Source organism: Sceloporus undulatus, chromosome 2, assembly GCF_019175285.1.
Source record: "Sceloporus undulatus isolate JIND9_A2432 ecotype Alabama chromosome 2, SceUnd_v1.1, whole genome shotgun sequence".
NCBI classification, from domain to species: Eukaryota; Metazoa; Chordata; class Lepidosauria; order Squamata; family Phrynosomatidae; genus Sceloporus; species Sceloporus undulatus.
Genome location: NC_056523.1, coordinates 147,757,856 through 147,780,692, shown reverse-complemented (window position 1 = coordinate 147,780,692; position 22,837 = coordinate 147,757,856). Strand labels below are relative to the sequence as shown.

Here is a 22,837-nt window from a genome sequence, read left to right as displayed (position 1 = left end):
ATAAGGGCCAACTGTAATCAATTCAGCAAGAGATGTTCACTTACCCTGTCCTATTGAGAGGTTGGCACTGATGTCAACAGATTGAGCATATGCAAGCACGTTACACATCTCCCCGTACCTTTTCAATGTTATAAGCAAGGCTGGGGAACTTTTGTGGGTTTGGGGGCTAATTTTCAAGTTGCTCAAGAGACAAAAATCCAAAGTAGTATATAATGTGAGAGGAGGAGGAAGCCTAAGCAGGTTTTGTTTTTTTTTTTTGGAAGGGGAAAATACATAATTCGACCTTACAAGGTTGTTGTAAGGATGATTCACATAATGTATGTGGAGTGCTTTGAACACTTTAGAAAAGCACATTATAAATACTAAGTATTATTATCATAAACCTTGTTATCCCACTCTGATATAATGATCATAATGAAATTTCTCATAACATACAACCCACTAGTACTTCTTGTTGCTGCAGAAATATAGAAAGCAAGCCAAATAATAGTTTGTCTCTCAGCTGTTTGTTCAGGATGACAATACATGGAGAAAATTATATGGCTGATTGAAAAGGCAAAGGGTGCTCAACCTGAGGATAATGGAGCAGAGGACAGAATAGGGGAATTTCAGCACAGAATATGTAAAGAGATAGTAGAGGAATACCTTGTTAATCTAAATGAATTTAAGTCTCCAGGACCAGATGAACTACATCCAAGGGTATTAAAAGAACTGACAAATGTAATATCGGAGCCATTGGCAATAATCTTTGAAAACTCCTGGAAAACAGGAGAAATCCCAGCAGACTGGAGGAGGGCAAACGTTGTCCCCATCTTCAAAAAGGGGAAGAAAGAGGATCCCAACAATTATCGTCCAGTTAGTCTGACATCAATACCAGGAAAGATTCTGGAGCAGATCATTAAACAGAGAGTCTGTGAACATCTAGAAGGCAATGCCATAATCACAAAAAGTCAACATGGGTTTCAGAGAAACAAGTCATGCCAGACAAATCTGATCTCTTTCTTTGATAAAATTACCAACTTGGTAGATGAAGGGAATGCTGTGGATATAGTATATCTTGATTTCACTAAGGCCTTTGACAAGGTTTCCCATGACATTCTTGCAAACAAGCTTGTAAAATGTGGACTAGACAAAGGAACTGTTACATGGATTTGTAACTGGTTGACCGGCCGAATCCAAAGGGTGCTCAACAATGGCTCCTTTTCATCGTGGAGAGAAGTGACCAGTGGGGTCCCACAGGGCTCTGTCCTGGGCCCAGTGCTATTCAACATCTTTATCAATGACCTGGATGACAGAATTGGGAGGATACTTATCAAATTTGCAGATGACACCAAATTAGGAGGAATAGCTAATACTCCAGAGGACAGGATCAAAATTCAAAATGACCTGAATAGACTAGAAAGCTGGGCCAAAGCTAACAAAATGAAATTCAACACAGAGAAATGTAAGGTACTGCACTTAGGGCGAAAAAATGAAATGCACAGATATAGGTTGGGAGACACATTGCTGAATGAAAGTACATGCGAAAGGGATCTAGGAGTCCAAGTAGATGATAAGTTGAACATGAGTCAACAGTGCGATGTGGCAGCTAAAAAGGCCAATACAATTTTAGGCTGCATCAATAAAAGTATAGTGTCTAGATCAAGAGAATTGTGCCATTATATTCTGCTCTGGTCAGGCCCCACCTGGAATATTGTGTCCAATTCTGGGCACCACAATTCAAAAAGGACATTGAGAAACTGGAGCGTGTCCAAAGGAGGGCGACTAAAATGGTGAAGGGTCTGGAAACCATGCCCTATGAGGAACGACTTAGGGAGCTGGGGATGTTTAGCCTGGAGAAAAGAAGGTTAAGAGGTGATATGATAGCCCTGTTTAAATATTTGAAAGGATGTCATATTGAGGAGGGAGCAAGCTTGTTTTCTGCTGCTGCAGAGAACAGGACCCGGAACAATGGATGCAAGCTACAGGAAAAGAGATTCCACCTGAACATTAGGAGGAACTTCCTGACAGTAAGGGCTGTTCGACAGTGGAACAAACTCCCTCGGAGTGTAGTGGAGTCTCCTTCCTTAGAGGTCTTTAAACAGAGGCTGGATGGCCATCTGTTGGGGATGCTTTGATTTGGATTTCCTGCATGGCAGGGAGTTGGACTGGATGGCCCTTGCGGTCTCTTCCAACTCTATGATTCTATGATTCTATGAAAGTTTTAAATGGCTCCAGCCCTTTGGCCATCAGTCTGCACAACAAAACAAAAAAAATCCAATAGTCGTTTTTTAAAAGTTTGGTTAATTGACTCCTAAAACATTAATTTCCCACATTTCATACATGCAGTGTTGCTAAGTAAATTACTTGACTGCTTAATTACCTGTATTATCACAACAATTATTAGCTTAATGCTAAGCTAGTGAAAGCAACAGGTAGAATACAGTAAAAAGGTGGTCAATGGGAAGGAAAAACTTGTCTGCGTGTATCCATCTCACATGCACACACACACACACACATACACACACACTCATTTGAAATACACACACAAACACTTTGGAACCATTTTTACAAAGTTCGATAGTTATACGGACTTAAAGGCACTCTCTCACTTGTCTAAATGTTAACTAAAGTATTATAAGGCTAATAAATTGCAGGCAGACAAATTATGCCTGTCATTTAATTATAATTTCTAGAATCCATTATTCCAACAATAAATATGGAACAACCTATCAGCCCCTTACAGAACACTATTAATGTACAATGTCACTTGTAACATTTTTTTTAAAACCTCAGAACAACTCAATTAAGCCAGCTACCAGAGTTCTCTCTTTATAAGCCTTGAGAGGGTAGGAATGTTAACAAATAAAGTTTCAAGCCAACATGTTCACTTTTTTAAAATCAAGCTCTGTACCACAAACATTGTTCATGGCTGAAAAAAGTTCACATCACCATGTTATGCCACACTGTTTAGACACCCTGGGAGAATTTAGAACATCACTCTTCCCTATGAATAAGGAATGTTGATCTTTCTCTGTGAAGGACAAAGCAGTGCTTGTGCCCTTTTGGCAGTCAACACTGTATCCTTTGGACTTTGGCTTGTATTTGTTGACATATCATGAGCCAGAATCCTACATGCTCCTGTCCACAACTGGAAGCTTAAAATGACATTCTCCTAATTGCACGATACAACCAACTATGTATAAAGTACATAACAGTAATAATAATAAAAAAATTAAAAATGGTCCTTGCACGTTCAAAAACCATGGTTTGGTGTAAAGTGAATGACACTCAAGGAGAGAAAAGAGCAGGGATAAGAATTCTGCCACAGCCTCCTCCTGTTTATCATTCATACGCAAATACAATTCCAGCTCATGTTTGTGGCACACAAATAGTGTGACAGTTCACAAATAAAGGGAAATCATAGCTTGCCTGTTGGGAGTAAACCTGTTTTGATACAAATAAGGAACAGAAATAACACTGGGGAGACTAAAGGCAATTACTCAAGGTTCTTGATGTCTCATTCACATGATTTCTTGATATTACATCTGAATGGATACCTATGATACAGCATTCTACACAGGGGATCAATCCATACAACCAACGGGTCAGCAAACCCACAATTAAGAAAAAGAAAGGAGAAAAACAAATACTCAGGTGTTCTTTTTTCACTACTGACCAGAGCATTGGTTTGGTTCCCTCATCCTCAATCTATCTGGTGGTTCCTTTGTCTCAGTGTGGTGAATTGTACATATGTATTTCCAAAAATATTTATTTCACTCTTACTGTAGTTGTAGTTGTAAAAGTTTATTCGGTCATTGACCAGCAAACTTACTGTATAATTATCCAGGATGCACATGACAATTTTATACTTTCCTGTTGCTTTCAGACATTAATTCTTATGGAACCTGCAATGTTGCTAGGATTTGTGCAGCAGCACTTAAAATTAATCCAAAATTGGCCAATGTCACAGAGCAGATGAATATTGCTGTGTTTATGTGGTAAACATATGTATATTTTATTGTTATATTTTTAATTGAATGCATCCCACTCCCTTGTGCTAGTTTATGACCATAATAAAGATTCATTCATTCCAAAAGGATAAGGCTTGCTCCATTTCATTATTGTCATAACAGTGTCACACCCAAGGAGCCCAAAAGCCAAAAAACTGGCTTTGTGGAAGCCCAAACTATAATGATCTTAGACATTTGTCCATTTAAATAATAAAAAAACAATGTTTTCTGCAAGTTCCAGCTTTTAGTGCTAATATGCCAGCTTCCCTGATGCCAATTTGTGACCCTTCCAGTTCTACTGATGACATTCAGAGGCTTGACTTACCCAGTTCCTTAGATCCTTGGCTTTCACTGGCCAGTTCTCCCATTTTAACCAGAGCATCAAAGTATCCTTTTGCTGCATATGTCACACCTAGAAATGGAAAGACACATATTACTGTCATACACATATTTACTTCAATGCTCCTTGAACGACTCAACAAAAGTAGGGCTTATTTGATAGAGTGAAATGATTATATATCTCTCTATAATATAAGACTTCTGAGTAGCACAGAAATAATATACACAGATTAACACAATTTTAAATGGTAAAATTAATTTAACTATACTAAAAACATACTAAACAAGCTGACAAGTTAAAAACAGGTTAAAACTGTGTGCATAAATATTTTGAGCTAAATCAGTTGGGCTGAAAGGCTCTAGTAAACAGTCATGTTTTTACTTGGTGTCTAAATGAAGCCAGTGTTGTTACTAATCAGACTTCAACAGGGAGAGCATACCACAGCCAAGGTACTGCAGCTGAAAAGGCCCTCTCCCATGTCCTCCCACAGTATACTACCCTGACTCATGGGACACAGAAAAGGGCTCCTCCAGCAGTCTTCAGTCATTGGGCAGGCATATATAGGGGAAGGTGTTCCTTTTGTATCAAAGCCTGCAGCTGTTCAGGACTTTAAATGCATCATAAGCACTTTCTATCCACATCATATTGCTATACTGTGGGCCCTTGATATCTGCTGGGATTTGGTTCCTTGGATGCTCATGTCCCATTAAATACATATATAAAATGGCAAAATCAAGGTTTGCTGTTTAGAATTTATATATTTTTTAAATATTTTCAATCCGTGGATAAAGAATCTATGGATAAGGAGGGTTGACTGTATTTGATATTAGGACTGTATCAAAGTATGTATGGAGTGAAGATGGCTAGGCAGATAATTCACGTCTTGGACCAAAACAGATTATATCTCTCTAGCATTTAACGAATGAAAGCCAGGACATGTGTGGCCAAGCAACATCACACCAGTTTGTTTTTGCCTGAATCTACACAGAACAGGAAAATTCTGCTCATCTTCTCTTCTCCCCCTCCAGATGAGTTAACTCAGCAACTACTTTTCCACTTTGAATGCAGTATCAGCAATTGAAATAAGCCAGGATGAAAGGGGAAAGTGAAAGGAGGAGAAGGAAGACAGAAAAAACAGACATTTTAAAAGCAGCTGAAAAAGTGGGACAACAGAGAATTAATTGGGACCATACTAGTCAAATTATTATTATATTATTTTCTTATATCCCGCCTTTCTCCCAATATAGAGATGGATTTAATTCCATCCTTGGCTCAAGAAATGGAAGAGGGATGTTTTATTTTAGAACCAATAAAGAGGTTGGACTAGGATGACATTAAGAAGTAGTGAGAATGTGATAAATTATCAAGAATGCAAAAGAAAGCTACAAGAATGACAGGCAGCAAGTAGAGACATGTTCAAATGAAATGCCAACCTCGCTCTTTAAAATCAGTTGTATATGGGTCTGTGAAAATGCAGCACATCTCTAATATAATCTACACATATCTATGGTAGAGAAAAGATGGAAATAAATGTACTTTTGGCATTTGTGCCAAAATATTGGTATATTACATCAATCTAGGAGCTTGATATATTTTAGTGCAGACAATAAATACAGTCGTATGGATTTTAATGCCTTTTGGCATCTAGGAAGGGCTACACCAGGGGTAGGCAACCTGCGGCCCGCGGACTGGATGTGGCCCGGCAAGGCCTTGGGACCAGCCCCAGCCCGGTCCTGCCACCAATTGCCACTGGAGCCTTTGGCCTATCAGGAGGAGGCGGGCAAGGGGGGCAGGCGGCGGGCAAGGGGGGGCAATTGTCTATAGAAGCCCCCGAAACATGCAGTTATATTAACATTTTTTAAAAATCAGCTATTTTTTTTGCGTGACCTCTATTTTTTATAAAAATGTGTCCTCCATTTGAAAATTTTGTCCTACATTTGGACCAGTTTATTTATTTATTTATTTAAAAATTTATTTAATTATTTAGTTTTTGGCTTTGGCCCCCCAGTTGTCTGAGGGACAGCAACCCGGCCCCCGGCTCAAAAAGGTTGCCTACCCCTGGGCTACACTTTGGAACTAAATAACCAAAATTAGGACAACAAGCATGACTCCTGTGATGAGTGCAGAGCAAAGTAGATGACAAATACATATACACACACAAGCTGAGCTTTGAATGTTAGCACACACTACTGTTACATTTTCCAATATGCCTCTATGACCAGAAGGACTGGAAAAATAACAGGAAATGGGGGGGGGGGGGGACAGATACACAGTGAAACACTCAGTACTCCAACACATACCAGCACTGCTAAGCCAATGACTTTTGCATTCACCTATGCATCTAGGAGACTGAAAGAGAAGGAGCTGCTCTGAATTATGATGAAACTGAGATCAGGTTCTCATTAGCAACTTCAGATCTGAAGAGCACAGAGAATTTAGAGAGATAAATGGTCAAAGGAACATTTCAGAAAATCCACCATCAGGACACCACCAAAGCAAGTGGAAAGTCAGGGCAGAAAATATTGCTAGTAACCAGAGCATCACATTAAGAATCTGGAATGAGAACAGAAGGACTTGCCAAGGACTTTAGTTTTCTTTTTTATAGAAAGGGGGAAGGGAAAGCACTGAGAAATTTGAAAGTATGGGCTCTGTATCATGTTCGGGGAGAGGTCTTATATTATCTTCACCTCCCTAGCTACTCAAAACCCTGACCAGTGGAAGCTGCATTGTGCAAAATGCACAGATACCTGAGGGATTTGAGTGACCATTTAAGTTACAGGATATTATTTACCCAAGTTATATCTTTTGGGGAGGGCGTCCAAAACAGTGCTGGATCACCAATGCTGAAAAATTTGACTAGGTAGCCAGCTATCACTAACTTTCAAATAGAGTTCATAGAGTTTAGCTTGGTTTGTTGACATTCCAACTGTACACACATCACTTCAATCAGATAAGCAGAGGGGTTCCTCTTAATCACAAGAACATACTGCTCAATTCTTCTTTAGCAAAGCAACAATGCTTTGTAAAGTGTTATAGATTTAAAAGGCATGTGTTTCATAGGAATACAGAGCAGAAAACAAGAGGAAATAGATCCTCAACAAAGGGCTAGTATACACATATGTGTACTATGCAAATTGATACGCATTTTCACACATTCATACTGACAGTTAATGGTCTTCAATTTCCTGAGCAAACTCGTATCTATTCACCTTCCCTTTGCTGAAAATGTGCAACCACGCAAATGCATGTGAAGCAAATGGGTGGCCACACATGCAATAATGCACATTTCTGTGGATTTCAGTGGATACTCTGGTAAAACTTCAAAGATTTTTTCTGCAGTGTTTGGGGGGGGGCAAAAAGCCCAAACTCCTGCAAGTGGTATCACTGGAGGGTGATGTCCCAGATGAGGGGTGGCACTTGGTTGGGCCCTCCTCCTCCTTTGGGTCAGGAGGGGTGAACATGCACCCTTCCCAGCTGCTCTGTTACTGGCTTTTCTCCCTGAGAGGGAAGCCCAGCAACAGAAAAAATTAAGAGACAATGTGCCCTTTCTGTCCCCTCCCATTGTTTCATTTGCCCAGACAGGACAACAAAGCAGCTAGGGAGGGGAAGCAAGGAAGTGAGTTAGTGGGTGGGGTGAGGGAGCACCCCAACATCAGCAGCCCTTTGCGGTGGGTATCACCACAGGTAGTGACACCTCTGACTCCTGGAATCACATGTGGCTGGATCACATTCTATTCAACTGGAAGGAGGAGTATTTTAAATGTGAAGACCAGCCCTAAAATGACAGAATCATTCATGTAGGTGCTCTGTTTATCAAACTCTGAAGAAGGTGAGAGTAGAATGCAAAAGGCAGTTCTGAGCAACAGATACAGGGTTTACCCAGGCCTCAGTCTTTGTCAGCTTCCTTGAGCACTACATACAGAGTGAATACTGATCTAATAAACTGAAAAGGAAAAAGAATAAATTAAAAATACTTCTTGAACTGTGACTTAGTTAGAATAGCTTAAATGTACTCATAAAACTCTGCTTTTTTATGAGGGCATTATGATAATTACTACTTTCTTTTTTAAAAAAAAATTGGCTGGAAGTTTGTTTTTTAAATATCAGAAACCCTTTATTAACTTCACAATAAACAGCTCAAGTGGTTAAGATGCTGACTCTGTTGACTACAAGATCGGCAGGTTGGCAGTTCGAGGCCCAGGTGCCGCATGATAAGGTGAGCTCCCATCACCAGTCCCAGCTTCTGCCAACCTGGCAGTTCAAAAGCATGCAAATGCAAGTGGATAAATAGGTACCACTCAGGTGGGAAGGTAAACAGTGTTCTGTGCAATCATGCTGGCCACATGATCACAAAGCAGTCTCTGACAACGCTGGCTCTTCGGTGATGAGCACCACCCCCTACGGTCAGGCACGACTTGACAACCATGTCAATGGGAAATATATTTACCTTACCTAAATATTTCAAATTATGACCTCTAAATGTTACAGTTCAATCAGAATACAAAACTTTTAGCTATCAGTTACTTCAAAACCAATGTACGGTATAGCTGAAGTAAAACTTCAGATAACAAGTTTCTGGTTCTATGGCATTCTTGTAGTCTTCCTCTTCTGTAAATATGAGGTGATTAGCACTGTATGCTCCCACATTTCACAGAAGAGCAGAATTATTTTCCTTGTTGTTACTGGCTGCCCTCGAGTTGATCTCAGCTCATGGTGAGCCTGTGGATGAGACATCTCCAAGACTCCCTATCTTCCACTGCTCTGCTTAGGCCCTGAAGATTCAGGCAAGTGACTTCCCTAATTGAGACTATCCAGATGTCCTGCAGTCTTCCTCTGTTTCTACTACCTTCAATCTTTCCTAGCATTCTTGTCTTTTTTAATGAGTCATGGCTTCTCATGATATGGCTAAAATACAATAACCTCAGTTTTGTTGTCTTGGCTTCCAAGGAAAGTTCAGGCTTTTTCTGTTCAAGGACTCATCTGTCTTTTTGATTGTCCACTATCTCAAGTACTCTTCTCCAACATCTCAAATGAGTTGATTTTCTTTTTGTTGGCTTTTTTCATTGTTTAACTCTCACATCTGTACATGGTAATGGGGAATACAATAGCTTGGACGATTCTAGCTTCAGTGCTCTATTGTATATCTTTACTCTTTAGGATCTTGTCTAATTCTTTCATCACTGCCATTCCTATTCCTAGTCTTTTTATTTCTTGATTGAGGTCTCCTTTCTGGTCAAAATTTGATCCAAAGTATGGGAAATCTTTGACTATTTCGATTTCTTCATTGTCTAGGTTGAATGTGTGCTGGTTATCTGTGGTCATTATTTTTGTTTTCTAGTAAGAACCCTGCCTTTGAACTTTCTGCCTTGACCTTTATTAATAATTGTTCCAAATCCATGATGTTATGCACTAATTGTATGGTGTCATCTGCATATCTTAAATTGTTGATGTTCCTTCCTCTGATTCTCTATATTTTGTTCTAACAGTTGCCTCTTGACCTAAGTACAGATTTCTCATCAGGACTACCAAATGTAGTGGCTCTCTCCTGTTTTTAAGAGTATTCCATCGCTTTTTTCGATCTATGTAGTCAAAGGCTTTGCTATAGTTTATGAAGCACATGCTGATTTTCTTTTGGAATTCCTCAGTGCGCTACATTAACCATTGCATGTTTTCAGTGTAGTCCCTAGTACCTTTTCCTCTCCTGAAGCCCACCTGTACCTCTGGGATTTCTGTTTCCATCTATGATTAGAGTCCTGAATTTTAAGCATAATTTGGGAGATTAATGCTATAGTTTGATAATTTCTGCAGTCTTTTGTCTCATCTTTTTTGTGGATGGGAATAAAAATTGAATGTTTCCAGTCTGTTGTCCACCATTTTGTTTTCCATATTTGCTGGCATATTTTAGTTAACATTGGAGTTGATACTGTCTGTGTGAACTCTATCAGTGTAACTGGAATGTGATCTGTTCCTAGTGATTTATTCTTCCCAATTTTTCTTATTGCAGTTTCCAACTCACTAAAATATGGGGTTCATCATATTGTTGGAACAATGTTCTTTTAAACTGTGGTAAAATATTTTGAGTGGGAGGAATTGCTGAGTCACAGCACTTGGCATGATGCAAAACTTACTACAGGGATTGCATCATGCTGAGTAGCGCCAGGTGATGACTCTTAGCCAACTCTATATATACGTGCACTGAGAGTTAAGGCACCTGTGGGTTGATGTTGGTGGATTATTCTTAGCGGGTTGGAGTTAGTTGGATTGTTGCTGAATGGATACAGATGGCATATGTTAATGCGAGTCAGGAGGAGAGTTTGTAAATATCTGTACATGTTACAACTTATGATAAGGAACCTCCACAAACTTGGAAGATATCAACAAGTTTCTGTTTATTCAAGTGTGGTCAGTGCACTGCCAATACTTAAACTGAACTGGTGCTTCCATACTCTGCTACTGTTAGCTACTTCTGAGAGTGATGACCTCAGATAGTGCTGTAAGATGGCATCTCTGGTGGGCCAAAAGTTTTGTTTTTTGTTTCTGCACAAGCAGGACAGAAGAGAGCCAACACATATGTATCTTCATTCCATGTATATCTTCATTAAAAGTAACACTGTCAGAAGTAACTGTGTGCTTTTAGTAACTTTTAAAAAACCCTCTGAATGCTGTAAACCACTAACTCATGTTACAAAACACACTCTCCTCCCCTTTATCTTGATATTGACTCAACCCAAAAGACAGCATAAGCTAGCAGCATGAAGTGCAGTATGAACCAGCATTGAACCATGTAACATTCTTCTGCCACCTTTTAGTGAGCCTGCACACTTGTTAACTATAAAAGTAACATAAATTTTACCTCTATATCACCAAAGGAGTGACATTCCTTCTTAAGTTACAACTGCACTATAACTATAATGTGATGTAGTATCATGTTTGTTATTGGAAAGATGAACTAATCAGAAGAAACCTGACTTAGTTGCTAGCTTCATCCAAGCTATTACAGGCTGATTCTCCCTTATGCAAAATGCTTAGGGCCAGAAATGTTTGGGTTTTTTTTATTATTCTGGAATATTTGCATATGCATAATGAGATATATTTGAGATGAAACCCTCGTCTAAACATGAAATTCATTTATGTTTGGTATACACATCATACACATAGCCTGAAGATAATTTTATACACAATATTTTTGAATAATTTTTGCATACAACAAAGTGTGTGTCCACTGAACAAGGAGAAAGAAAAGGTATCACTATCTCAGGCACCCATGGGGATAATATTGGAGCACTTCAAATTTTGGAATTCTGGATAAGAGAGATTCAACCTGTTTCTTTATCATCTACTCAGAGAAGGTGGCTAAGAATAGATTAATCCTACTGTAGATTCCATTGTATGCTGAATTCACATTCTGCTGGTTTTCTCTGTAATGCACTTCTAAATTAATTATTTACTAGTGTTGCCAGTGCAGAAAAAGCTCCTTTTCCTTTAATGGTTGTATAGATGAGGGAGTTTCAGCAGGTACTGTTTACTACCTGGTTGTAGTAAGCAGGTAGTATTTACTGCAACACTCGCTAAAACTCTACACAACCATTAAAGGTAAAGAAGCATTTTCCAGTTTTCATTCTCCAATTGCTAAACATCTCACACTAATTTCCATCTATTTTATGCTAAATGTGTGCTCCACATTTTACCCCTCAAGATGTTTATCTATTCAAATACATGATCTCTCATGAAGATTTAAACTCATAATTGATCTGATTGCACTTATTCGAACGGTAGTCTCAATTTTCAGCTATGTCTACAAATATCAAGATATGCAAGAAGAAGATAAGGCGAGCTACTGCAGATATATGTATGATCTAATTTTAACAAGCCTTCTGCTCAATGTCTACAACATAAAAAACTGGGACACGTGATTTGACAGGGATAGGAACCAGAAAATAGTCAGTATATGAGTAAGTGTTAAATTTCATACCTCCTTACAAAATACTTTCCATGTAAGAAATACAGAATATCTTGTTCAAGAATACACTCTTTACCTCTAACTAGTTTCCAATTGGTGGAGGAAGTTCTCCATACTAATTAGTGGTTTATGAAAGCCTAACTTATGCAGAAACTATGCAGGGGTAGCAGTTTTGGCCATTTAGTAAAGTCAAACAAAGATCCACCAATCAGTGATACCTTTGTTGGCCAACCGAAAGGCACAAGATACTTGTTGCAAGCTTTTGAAGTTCCACTGGCTTCTTCATCAGGCAAGATGTTACAAACCAAACAGGAGAAAAATTAGAGATGTTAGTAAGATGCCTGCATTCTGTTGTTTCTGTCCTTAGTTAAATTCAAACAAATTCCCCCAAAAAAGGTATATTATGCATTTTGGTTGGTCAATAACACTGTTTGGTGGATTTTTGTCTGAATTTGTTAAATGGCCAACACACCTATCCCTGCATGTTTTCTGGATTGTGAGATACCACATTGTAGCTGCAACAGGGGAACCCTGAAGAGAGCCAGTGGACTGAGACCTTCAACCAAAGTAAAACAATTTTTTCCTTTTAAATTTGGACCGAATTACCATGTTTTACCTCTACACCTAACAAATTATTCCTGATGCAAAAACATGGAAGCTTCTTGAGAAATCCATTGTCTTCTGCCTACAGAGAGGATTGGATTGCAAGAGACGATTCCTTGTTGAGATGTAAATAGACTATAATTTTCCTGAACTTTGAAAATCTCACAAATGGCTGGAAGGAGGAGGAGCCAACCTGCAAAAGATGCCCTCCCCATACCATCTTAACTAAGGACAGAAACAAAAGAATGCAGACATCTTACTAACATCTCTATTTTTTCTCTTATTTGGTTTGTAACATCTAGCCTGATGAAGAAGCCAGTGGAACTTCAAAAGCTTGCAGCAAGTATATTGTGCATTTCCGTTAGCCAATAAAGGTATCACTTTATGGTGCATTTTTGTTTGATTATGCAGAAACTGTCTAAGATGGGTAGGTTTATTGCTGGCAACTGAAACGCCATAGATAATTTTCAGAATTATAGCTCCTATATACACAGAACAGGTCAGCAAGAGTAGACAATGAGGAGGTGGATGCTCTTAAAACACTGCATATTAAAATGGTTTATACGCTATTAATACACACAATGTCTCAGTTTCTATTTATTATTTAAGCATGCACGTGCGTGGACACATGCCTCTAACTGTCCCAAAACTATATAGGAATGGGGTCAGCACTTAGCAGAGTTCTCCTCATACTGGAGAATGATAGTGGGGGAGAGAAACTCTTGACTCATTCCTCAGTTCCCCCTGTGCCTTCTGGAAAGCTACTTTGAAGGAATTCACCTCTCCCCCTTGCCATGACAGACGATGACACAAGGGAAGGGGCAATCAGAGAAGTTTGCCTTCCTGTCCCCACCCCCACCTCTAGCAGTCAGGTGTTCAGAATCCTGTTTCATTCTGTTCACAGTTCTCTAGGATCCAACCCATCAGACATAGGATTTTTCACACTAAACTAAACCTACAAGGCAGAGGTGAGATTAATGAAATCTTCCAAGCTGCTGGACTGCAAGTTACAGCAGCTCTAGCCAACAGATTCCATGGGGATGAATTCTGGGAACTGTAGTCCAATATGTAGCAAGTTATATGAGTCTTACTCCCCCCCCGCCCCCCACACATACACATTAGGACAAGACAATTCTACATTATGCCATTCCTGTGAAAGCATCTTTCAGACATTACATACTGTGTGACCAGCTTCCCCTGTGTTTCTATATATTGTATCATATCTGGGGGGGGGGGACATTATAATCCAAAGTCCATCAAAATGATCTCCCTCTGGTTAATAGGATTGCCATTATCAAGATAACATGGTTACCATAATTTTTGGATGTTACAAGGGGTTACTAAAATTGTTCATATGTAAACTTCCTCTTAGCTAAAGATCGCCAGGGTTTAAATACATCAGCTTTCCCCAAATACCAAGACTCAGCCATTGATCACAAGTGTGGCGTTCTCCCACTACTCATTAGTTATGGCCTGCTTCTCCTTCAGGAAGAATGGTTTTCAAGCTGTCTTGAAAAATTAATCCCAACTCTTCTGTTTCTCAAGTAGCCACTGGCGTGTGCAGTTTGTCTCAAAGACCAGTGTGCAAAGAATGAGCTGAAGATGGTTCAAGGCAGATGTCTATTAAGTCCCAGTCAGAAGATGTGATACTCATGAGTTTGGCTTTTAAAAAAATGGAAATATCCCTGAGATGTTACCTAATGCTACAATTAAAAGAAAGGTAAAGTCAGTGAGTGAAAGTCACCTAAGAGATCCTCAGGCTATCCAAAAAGAGATACTTCCAGGAAACCTTTTCCCTAGAGCTTCAGCTAGGTTCATGTGCCAATAAGTATGAAAGGAAGGAGCAATTAAGCCCTATCTCAAGTCCCTGGGGGTGGGAGGGATGAAAGCAGCTTCCTTGAACAAAGAAGTAGAAAGCTCAAAAACAGAACAGCAAAGACTCACAGGGAAATAAATGTACACAGATGATCTCCCATTTTGTCAGAGCCCAAAACTTTGGCTGAAACTTGTAGAAGCTTTCCATGACCCAGCTAAGGCCAGCCAAAGCTGCCGCACCAAGTAAACTAGATCTATCCAGATCGCAAAAGGGACAAGACTCCATTACCTTTCTCTTGGAAACAAACTCCAAAGATTAAAAATTACCTTTATGAACAAAGTGATTTTTTCTGTCTTCTTGTTGTTGTGTTTTATTGTCATCTCGGCCTCAGAGGGAGCCATCAGGCAGATCTAGCCTGAAGAAGAAGAGCCCTCCCTCCGGTCCATCTGCCTTGGTCCAGGCCTCAGAGGGAGAGAAGAATGCTGGACCTGATTCCCTCCCCCCCTCACCATTCCCTTCTCCTTTTGTGTCGTGTCTTTTAGATTGTAAGCCTGTGGGCAGGGAATTGTCTGTTATCTCTTCTATTGTAAACCGCTCGGATTCCCAGTGATTGGGCGGTATATAAATAAAACCTATTATTATTATTATTATTATTATTATTTTCATCCTCAAAGTTTAAATGTACATTTACTACCGAGAGGGGTTCTGGATTTCTATCAGGTGTATACTAGGCTGGAGGATTATGGCAGCTATAGTCCAAAAATACAGTAGTAACATTTCCAAGCTTTGGTACGGATCGGGTGAGCTGTCATCCTTTTTTTAAAAGATAATAATGCTTGGTAGAGTGGGAGGCAGTAGGGAAGACCTTATTACAGGTGGATAGACTCATCCAAGAAGACCATGACCCTGAGTTTGAAGACCTGAGCTACTGACAACTGTATGTCTCAGGAGTTTTCTCAGTCATAGTGTTGCCATAAGTTGAAGTCAACCTGATGACAATTAACAACACACATGTGAAACAGTGTTGAATTTAATTATTGGTTGTAGCAAAGAGTCTAGTGGTTCTTAAAAGCCCATGTATTTATTAAGGCATCATCTTTTACAGGAAAGAGCCGATTATATTTTATGAAATAGTTATTGCCAGTGAAAGCTCTTGCCACAGCTACATATGTCTGCAGGTATGCTGCTTAAAGTACAATGAAATCAGCAGGATTTAAGCAGTCTGATAAAGCACAAGATCACACTCATGATCATCATCATGTTCCATTCCAGCCAAGAGACCAAGTTAGTTGATCAGAGCCATACAATCCTAGGCATGCCTATTCAGTAGTAAATCCACTGAGTTTAACTGGACCTACTCCCATGTAAGTATCTACACTGGAAGGATACCATCCTCAGTCTAAGTATCAATTTTAATTACAAAAATGAAGAGCTAAATGTTATGCACACAACTTCTTTAAAATCTAATTTTAATGCTAAATATATATATATATATTTTTAAATCCAGAGAGGCTATTTAAGATGGGAAATCCCAAATTCTGTTTTTATCATCCGGTTGTCAGTAAATCAGTAGCTTCTTTCCGGCTCATCGCTGCAAGGAAGATGTTTTCTGTCAGACTCCCCAAACAGTCTGACTTGTTACAATCTTTAAAGCCTCAAATGTCAGAATAGATAATATGTTTCTATCTTAATTCAAAGACTAGCTGCTTCACAACCTGTCTTTAGTAACCCTTCAAGAATACTGCTGAAAACCCTAGCAGCAAAATTTTACCTTTCCCTTCATACTTCAGCTACCACTAACTAGTACAGAGAAAGGGCTGCAATCCCCATAGTTGTCACAATGTGGCTGTGAAAGCATGCACAGCACCACTTCACTTACCTGCCAAGGCTTTTTCATAGTTCTTCCCCATAGAAATAAAGTTCCGGAGGCTGGGGTTGAATTGCTCCATGATAGTCTATGAGACAAAGAAATAAACAAACAAGACATTAGCAATTTAAAGGAGTCCACAGAGTGCCCCAAAGTATTCTTGTAGTCCTTGTGTACACATGTATGAATACATGGGAGGCTGACTCACACTCCTATGCAGAATGAAAGCTTGGAAACAGAATCCTCCCACATACACACACCCCACACAGCATGCCACAGAAGTTGGTGACATTTTATAAGACAATAATATCTTTGAAAAGCTCAGTTCAGGATTAAAGTAAATAGCTATATCCTATAAATTCCAGACACCACAATGCTCCTGTGTAAATATATATTCTGCCAGCCACGGGAATATGAAACCTGAACAAGTACAAAGAATAAGATCAGAGGAATGAGAACAGCTGGTAATGAGGAACAAACACTTCAGTCTTTGTACACAACAGCAACATCAGATGTTGGTAGTAATAGAAGACTTACTTGGTTAGAAAAAAAAAACTACTGTTTTAAGCAAATTTAAACAGTCTATTTTTTCTTCGTCTTTTGCAAAGCACAAAGCAGAGGACCTATAAATTTATACCCTGCTCTTCAGCCAAAAGGCTATCAGAGCAGCTTACAAATTGCTAATTAGATATTTCCCTGCCCTCAGGCTTACAATCTAAAGAGACAAGACACAAAAGGAGAAGGGTATGGCAGTGGGGAAGGGGGAAAGTCCAGCAGATCTTCTCTCCCTCGGAGGCCTGGACCACGGCAGATGGACTGGAGGGAGGGCCCTTCTTCTTACTCTGATTAGGCCCAATGGAGCTGGCTTGCCTTTCTCTCCCTCTGGATGGTGGATGGAGGGAATAAACTTTATCCTTCACATCCTTTGTTGCATGCCTCTACATTTTATTGACTTATCCACAAGTCATATCAAAATCCATAATTCTGGTCCCCAAACTTGCCCTTGACTCAAGTATATATGGTGTATAATTTGCCTAAGATCACTGTTAAAATTTAAGTCTTTTAAACAAAGTTATTGGTTGAGTAAGCAGCGTCAACCCTGGTTAGTACTTGGATGGGAGACTGCCAGGTGCTGTGGGCTATATTTCAGAAAAAGAAACTGGCATAACTACCTCTGGAGTATTCCTTGCCAAAAAAAAAAATCTAGGAAATTGATGGGGTCACCCTAAGTTGACAGACAACTTAAAGGCTCATACACACACACGCATGCCTACATATGTTTCTTTTCAGATGAGGTGCAGGGATATATGTGCCCCATCAAAAGCATCCTCTATTGTTAACCCGAGGGAGGGAGGGAGGGAGGGAGGGAGGAGGTAATTCAGAAGAGGAAGAAACAACTGGTAAGGGCTGTGAGAGGGAAGAAAATAAGAATTTTCTCCATCTGGGAGAGTACCTTTCTGTCTTGCACAGCCAAGACCAGCTGCTTCTTCCTTCACTGAACTGCTTCCTCCTACCTACCTCCCCTCTTAACCAGTAAGCAACATAGCCCCTCCCAAGCAAAGGTGGTTGTGGTTGAGAGAGGACACCTAACTACGAAGGCCATACTCTAGCTTCTAATACTGTAGTAGAGTTAGTTGGGGGAAACGAACATATCTGGCTTGGCCAGAAAATACAGGTAGTAGTGTCTAATTGTGTGCCAGCATGGTGTAGTGGTTCAAGCATTAGACTATGACTCTGGAGACCAGGGTTCAATTCCCTGCTCAGCCATGAAGCCTATTGGGTGACCCTGGGGGAGTCACAACTTTGAGCCTCAGAAAACCCCATGACAGGTCCATCTTAGGGTCACGATACGTCAGAGGTGACTTGAAGGCACACAACAACAACAACAACAACAACAACAATGCCTAATAATAGTAAAACTAATATTGGTCTAATATATTGTACCTGCAAAAAAGTAAGGTTTGCATTTTTTTTCCTACTGAAATTCATGGTTGATAGTGAAGACTTTATTCATGTTGAAAGACTAAGAATTTATATAACCACCAATCTCACAGTCAGGGCAAAGCCTGAAGGACAACCTTCTTTATAAAAATTGCCAATCAGCTACAAAAGCACATGGCTGTGGAGAAGAAAGAAAAAACAACTTTAAGCATATCCATATCTTGCTGAAGTGAAATTCAAACATTCTCAGAGAGGTTAATATGTTTGGTTCCTTTTAAATCATTATGTTGTAGAAGATCGCAAAAGAAAGAGAAAAGGAGCAAGAAGCAAGTAAGAGAACCAGCCACAAAACAAAACAAAAAATTAAATTTGCAGGGAAAGCTCCTACCTCCAGTTATTGAAATGTGTGCTTTAACTGTTTTTCTAGCCTTCCATAAGCACTAAAAAGAATGGCTCTTTGTTAAGTGTGTAACAAGCTGTCCTGTCTACCTTTACTCCACAATCTAAAAAGTCATTCAATCACTTTTTAACTATGGCACCATTCAAATGAGACAAGGAATTGAGTACCTGAGTTTTCTGGAACCACAACAAATTCTTGTGCTTTCCTACTGAGAACCTAACCCTGGAATTACTGGGAACTGTACTGCAAGGTAAAGAATTTTAAAAATTGAGCAAGAGGCTGGCAACGAAAACAGTAACTCCAGAGTATAGTTTATGGGACATTTATAATAAAAATCTTGTGCTTCTTGGCTTAAGTTTGCCCCCCTCCCCGCTCTACAAACCATAACTACAGTACTTCTACAAAGCAAGAATTTTCTCACTATGGAAACTATTTAAATTCTGTCTCTGAATTTTTCCATGGCTTCATACACTGGTTAATTGAACAATGGCAAGATTAGAAATTAACAGCCATCTGGGGGGCATCTGTGAGGACCTGTCCAGCTGCTTATAAATTTTCTCCACTTCCTTATCTTCCCTACTGCTAGAATGTTACCCAAAAGACAAATGTGTATCCAGCCAGGCTAATAAAAAAAATAAATAGACCCATGGCCAGGTAGTAATAGTGGTCTGTTCTGCCATCCATTGGGGTACACGGCTGGAGGTCACTCTGGCTGCAGTCTAACACACAGTGACACAATAGGATTTACTTCAAAGAGAACATGTGTAGGATCTGGGATTTGGGGGTATATTTTGATACACGTACTTTGGCTTGAACAAAAAACCAAGCTTACTTGGCCCTGACAGAAGCAACAACAGAAAATACATATACAATACTTTCATGAGATTATTAAAACTCTAAGATATCAAACAGCCATATTACTTAAACAGCACAATTATTTAAAACAAACAGGAAGGGAACCAGCTTAAGTTTGAACAGTCTGAAAAGGTTCCAGATTTTAGGGAAAAATTGCCATGCAAGCACCCTTATAAAATCCACCTCTGAATGCTATAGCCAAGCAAAACTTTTTTCCTCTCGCATTAGTTTGTGATCCATTTTGCATATTATCCAGATGTGGGGGAGAGGGAGTTGATGGTGTTGTATCTGCTGACTTATGGTGACTCCATGGATTTCACAGTGTTTTTGTTTTGTTGTTTGCAGGTATGTCAAGGAACATTCAGACGCAGTTTGCCACGGCCTTCCTGGTATTCCTTGGTAGTCCCTCATCCAAGTACTAACTATGACTAAGTCTGGATAGCTTCCAAGATCAGATGGCATGTGGTGCCTTCTGGTTATTTAATGATACCCATCAGCTTTAATCTTGTTGCAAATCGTCGTCCGACTACAACGTCCAGTAGCTCTCAAGTGACAATTTCCAATTTTGGCTTCCACTGCTTTAATGGAGATGGAACTTGTTTCTGTCCAGCTCCCACTGAGGCAAATACTACTGGAACATGCAAGGCTTCTGCAATCCCCATATTTCTTTTATGTAAAAACATAAAGGTAGTCCCTTGACATGAATGTCTAGCCATAACCAACTATAGGGGGTGGTGCTCTTCTCCGAAGATGAGCTGAAGAGCCAGCATTGTCTGAAGACAATTTTGGTGGTCATATAGCCAGCATGTATGCACCGAACACTGTTAACTTCCCATTGAAGTGGTACCTATTTATCTACTTGCATTTGCATGCTTTCAAACTGCTAGGATGGCAGGAGCTGAGATTAGTGATAGGAGCTCACCCATCATGTGGCACTCGGGCCTCAAACTGCCAACCTTCCGATCTTCCAATTGTCAGAATTGGCATCTTAACCACTAAGCCACCACATCCCCTACCACATCTTTTATGTAGGATTAGGAAAAATGCAGCCAACAACAATTTGCCCCTACACAGTTCTGACTCCCTTGTGAGGGAGGTGGGAAACAAGAGGAAAACAAGACACTTCTGTTGAATAAGGTGATTAAACGTCTGCCCCCTCAATTGAAGCTGGCTACGCAACTACTGTATAAAGCTTATTTTCTGCCTGAAGAATTTTTATTCCTTCATTTATGGATCCTGTTCTTTTGAGACCGTGACCACTGTAATTTACTTTTGCTAAGAGGAAGGCAAAGAGAAACCTCCTTTAAACAAATCTGGCCAAGAAAATGCTGTGACAGCCCTAGGGTTACCTAAGTCAAAATGACTTGAAGGCAAACAACAACAAATGTAAACCATTGTTAGCACTGAGAAGAAGTGGCACAGTATATATACCCCACTCTCTTCCATGCCAGCATTCTCTGAAGATGCCAGCCATAGCTGCTGGTGAAACGTCAGGAATAAACTCTTCTAGAACATGGCCACTTAGCCTGAAAAACCCACAAAATACTATGGATGCTGGCAGTGAAATCCTTCAACTTCACAGTGGCACATCAGCATTTCTGGATTTCATAACAGCATATTAATTTCAAAGCAGGCAACGTCCTCTTCAAGTCAGAGTATCACAGCTTAATTTCAGTGTAGTACACTGAGTCTGGAGGTAACATTGTTATACTCTCACATGCTGATGGGTGATCCTCAGATTCTCAGCTTCATCCCTGTAGCCTTCATTATAGGCTACGAAGTGTGCAGACCTTTGCGTTGAACAAGAAGATCACTCTGATCCTGTCCTGAGAACCAATTAATGAACAGACTATTCAAATTATAATACAAGGTAGCCCATCTACTTTCCCAGGAGATCATCACTTCTTGCATTTTTCTGTCTGCTGGATCAAGTACAAAACTAATTAACTGGGATCTTGGTGTCTCTTATGCACACTGTCATAAGAAAGATGGGGCCCAGAAGTTACAATTGAAGAGAAAACTACTTAGGCAGCAGGAACTAAAAACATAGGCAGAAGAAGGCAGGGCAGTCAGCAGAGAAGCACTTCAAGAGACACAGCTAATTTGATGTCCTTTGAGGCTTTCCTCACACCTTTATAATGCTGCTGATTCATAGGCTTTCATGAAAGGACCACAACAACCATCTATAATCCAACCCCCTCACATGCAGAAATACAAATCTAAAGCATTCCTGAGATATGGTAATCCAATCTCTGTTTAAAAACCTCCAAAGAAGGGTCCACAACCCTCCAAGGTAGTTTATTCCACTGTCAAACAGCTCTTATAATAAAGAGTCTTTTCATAATGTTTAGTATGCAAAGGGATCTTGTAGCACCTTTGAGACTAACTGAAAGAAAGAAGCTGGTAGTGTGAGGTTTCGTAGCCTTGAGGTTACATCCTCAGATGCATGGGTGCTACAAAATCCCTTTGAGTACTGATTTTCAATACTAACATGACTATGTCTTTGAATTCATAACATTTAGGTAGAATTTCTCTTTTTGTAATTTGAATACATTGATTTGTGTTCTGATCTCTAGAGCAGAAGAAACCAGACTCACTACATCTTCTACAAGACATCCCTTTGGATATTTAGAGATCATGATCATGTCATCTCTACTCTAAATCTTGTTTTCTCTAATCTAAATATACTGAGCTATCCCAGTAGTTCCTCACTGGGTTGGGTTTCTAGCCCCTTTATCACCTTGGTCACTCTCCTCTGGAGACAAATGAGCATCAACAGAACAGTATCTTACATTTTTATCAGACATCAACTATCTGTTTCCGATAAGTAAAGTTTAGTTTCTCTTTGAGGTTTGCCATGTCTGTTTTAGCCCCCAGACAGACAGACAGACGGACAATGTTAACAACCTCCTAATGTTTGAGATTGTCAAGTCTTCCTTCTTGTTGCAAAATCAACATATAAAGCTACAAACTCATTCCCTTGGCTACAAAGTAGCTTTAATGTTTCAGAAAATTTGACTTTTAAAAATTCAACCACATTACATGTACCCCTATATATCTATA

At 39.7% G+C, this 22,837-nt stretch overlaps 1 protein-coding gene across 9 annotated transcripts in view; it reads right to left on the bottom strand.

Annotated features, from left to right (window-relative positions):
- Window positions 1-22,837, bottom strand: part of BAIAP2 (BAR/IMD domain containing adaptor protein 2) — a 182,841-nt gene that overhangs the window by 122,450 nt on the left and 37,554 nt on the right. For all 9 annotated transcript variants that reach the window (XR_006102222.1, XR_006102223.1, XM_042452483.1 and 6 more), the window contains exons 2-3: window positions 16,591-16,666; window positions 4,318-4,404 (exon numbers count right to left, since the gene is read on the bottom strand). Coding sequence is in view for 7 of the 9 variants with exons in the window: in XM_042452483.1 (XP_042308417.1) it covers window positions 4,318-4,404; window positions 16,591-16,666 (163 nt within the window). In the remaining 2 variants the exon portion in view is untranslated. The remainder of the gene's footprint in view (window positions 1-4,317; window positions 4,405-16,590; window positions 16,667-22,837) is intronic.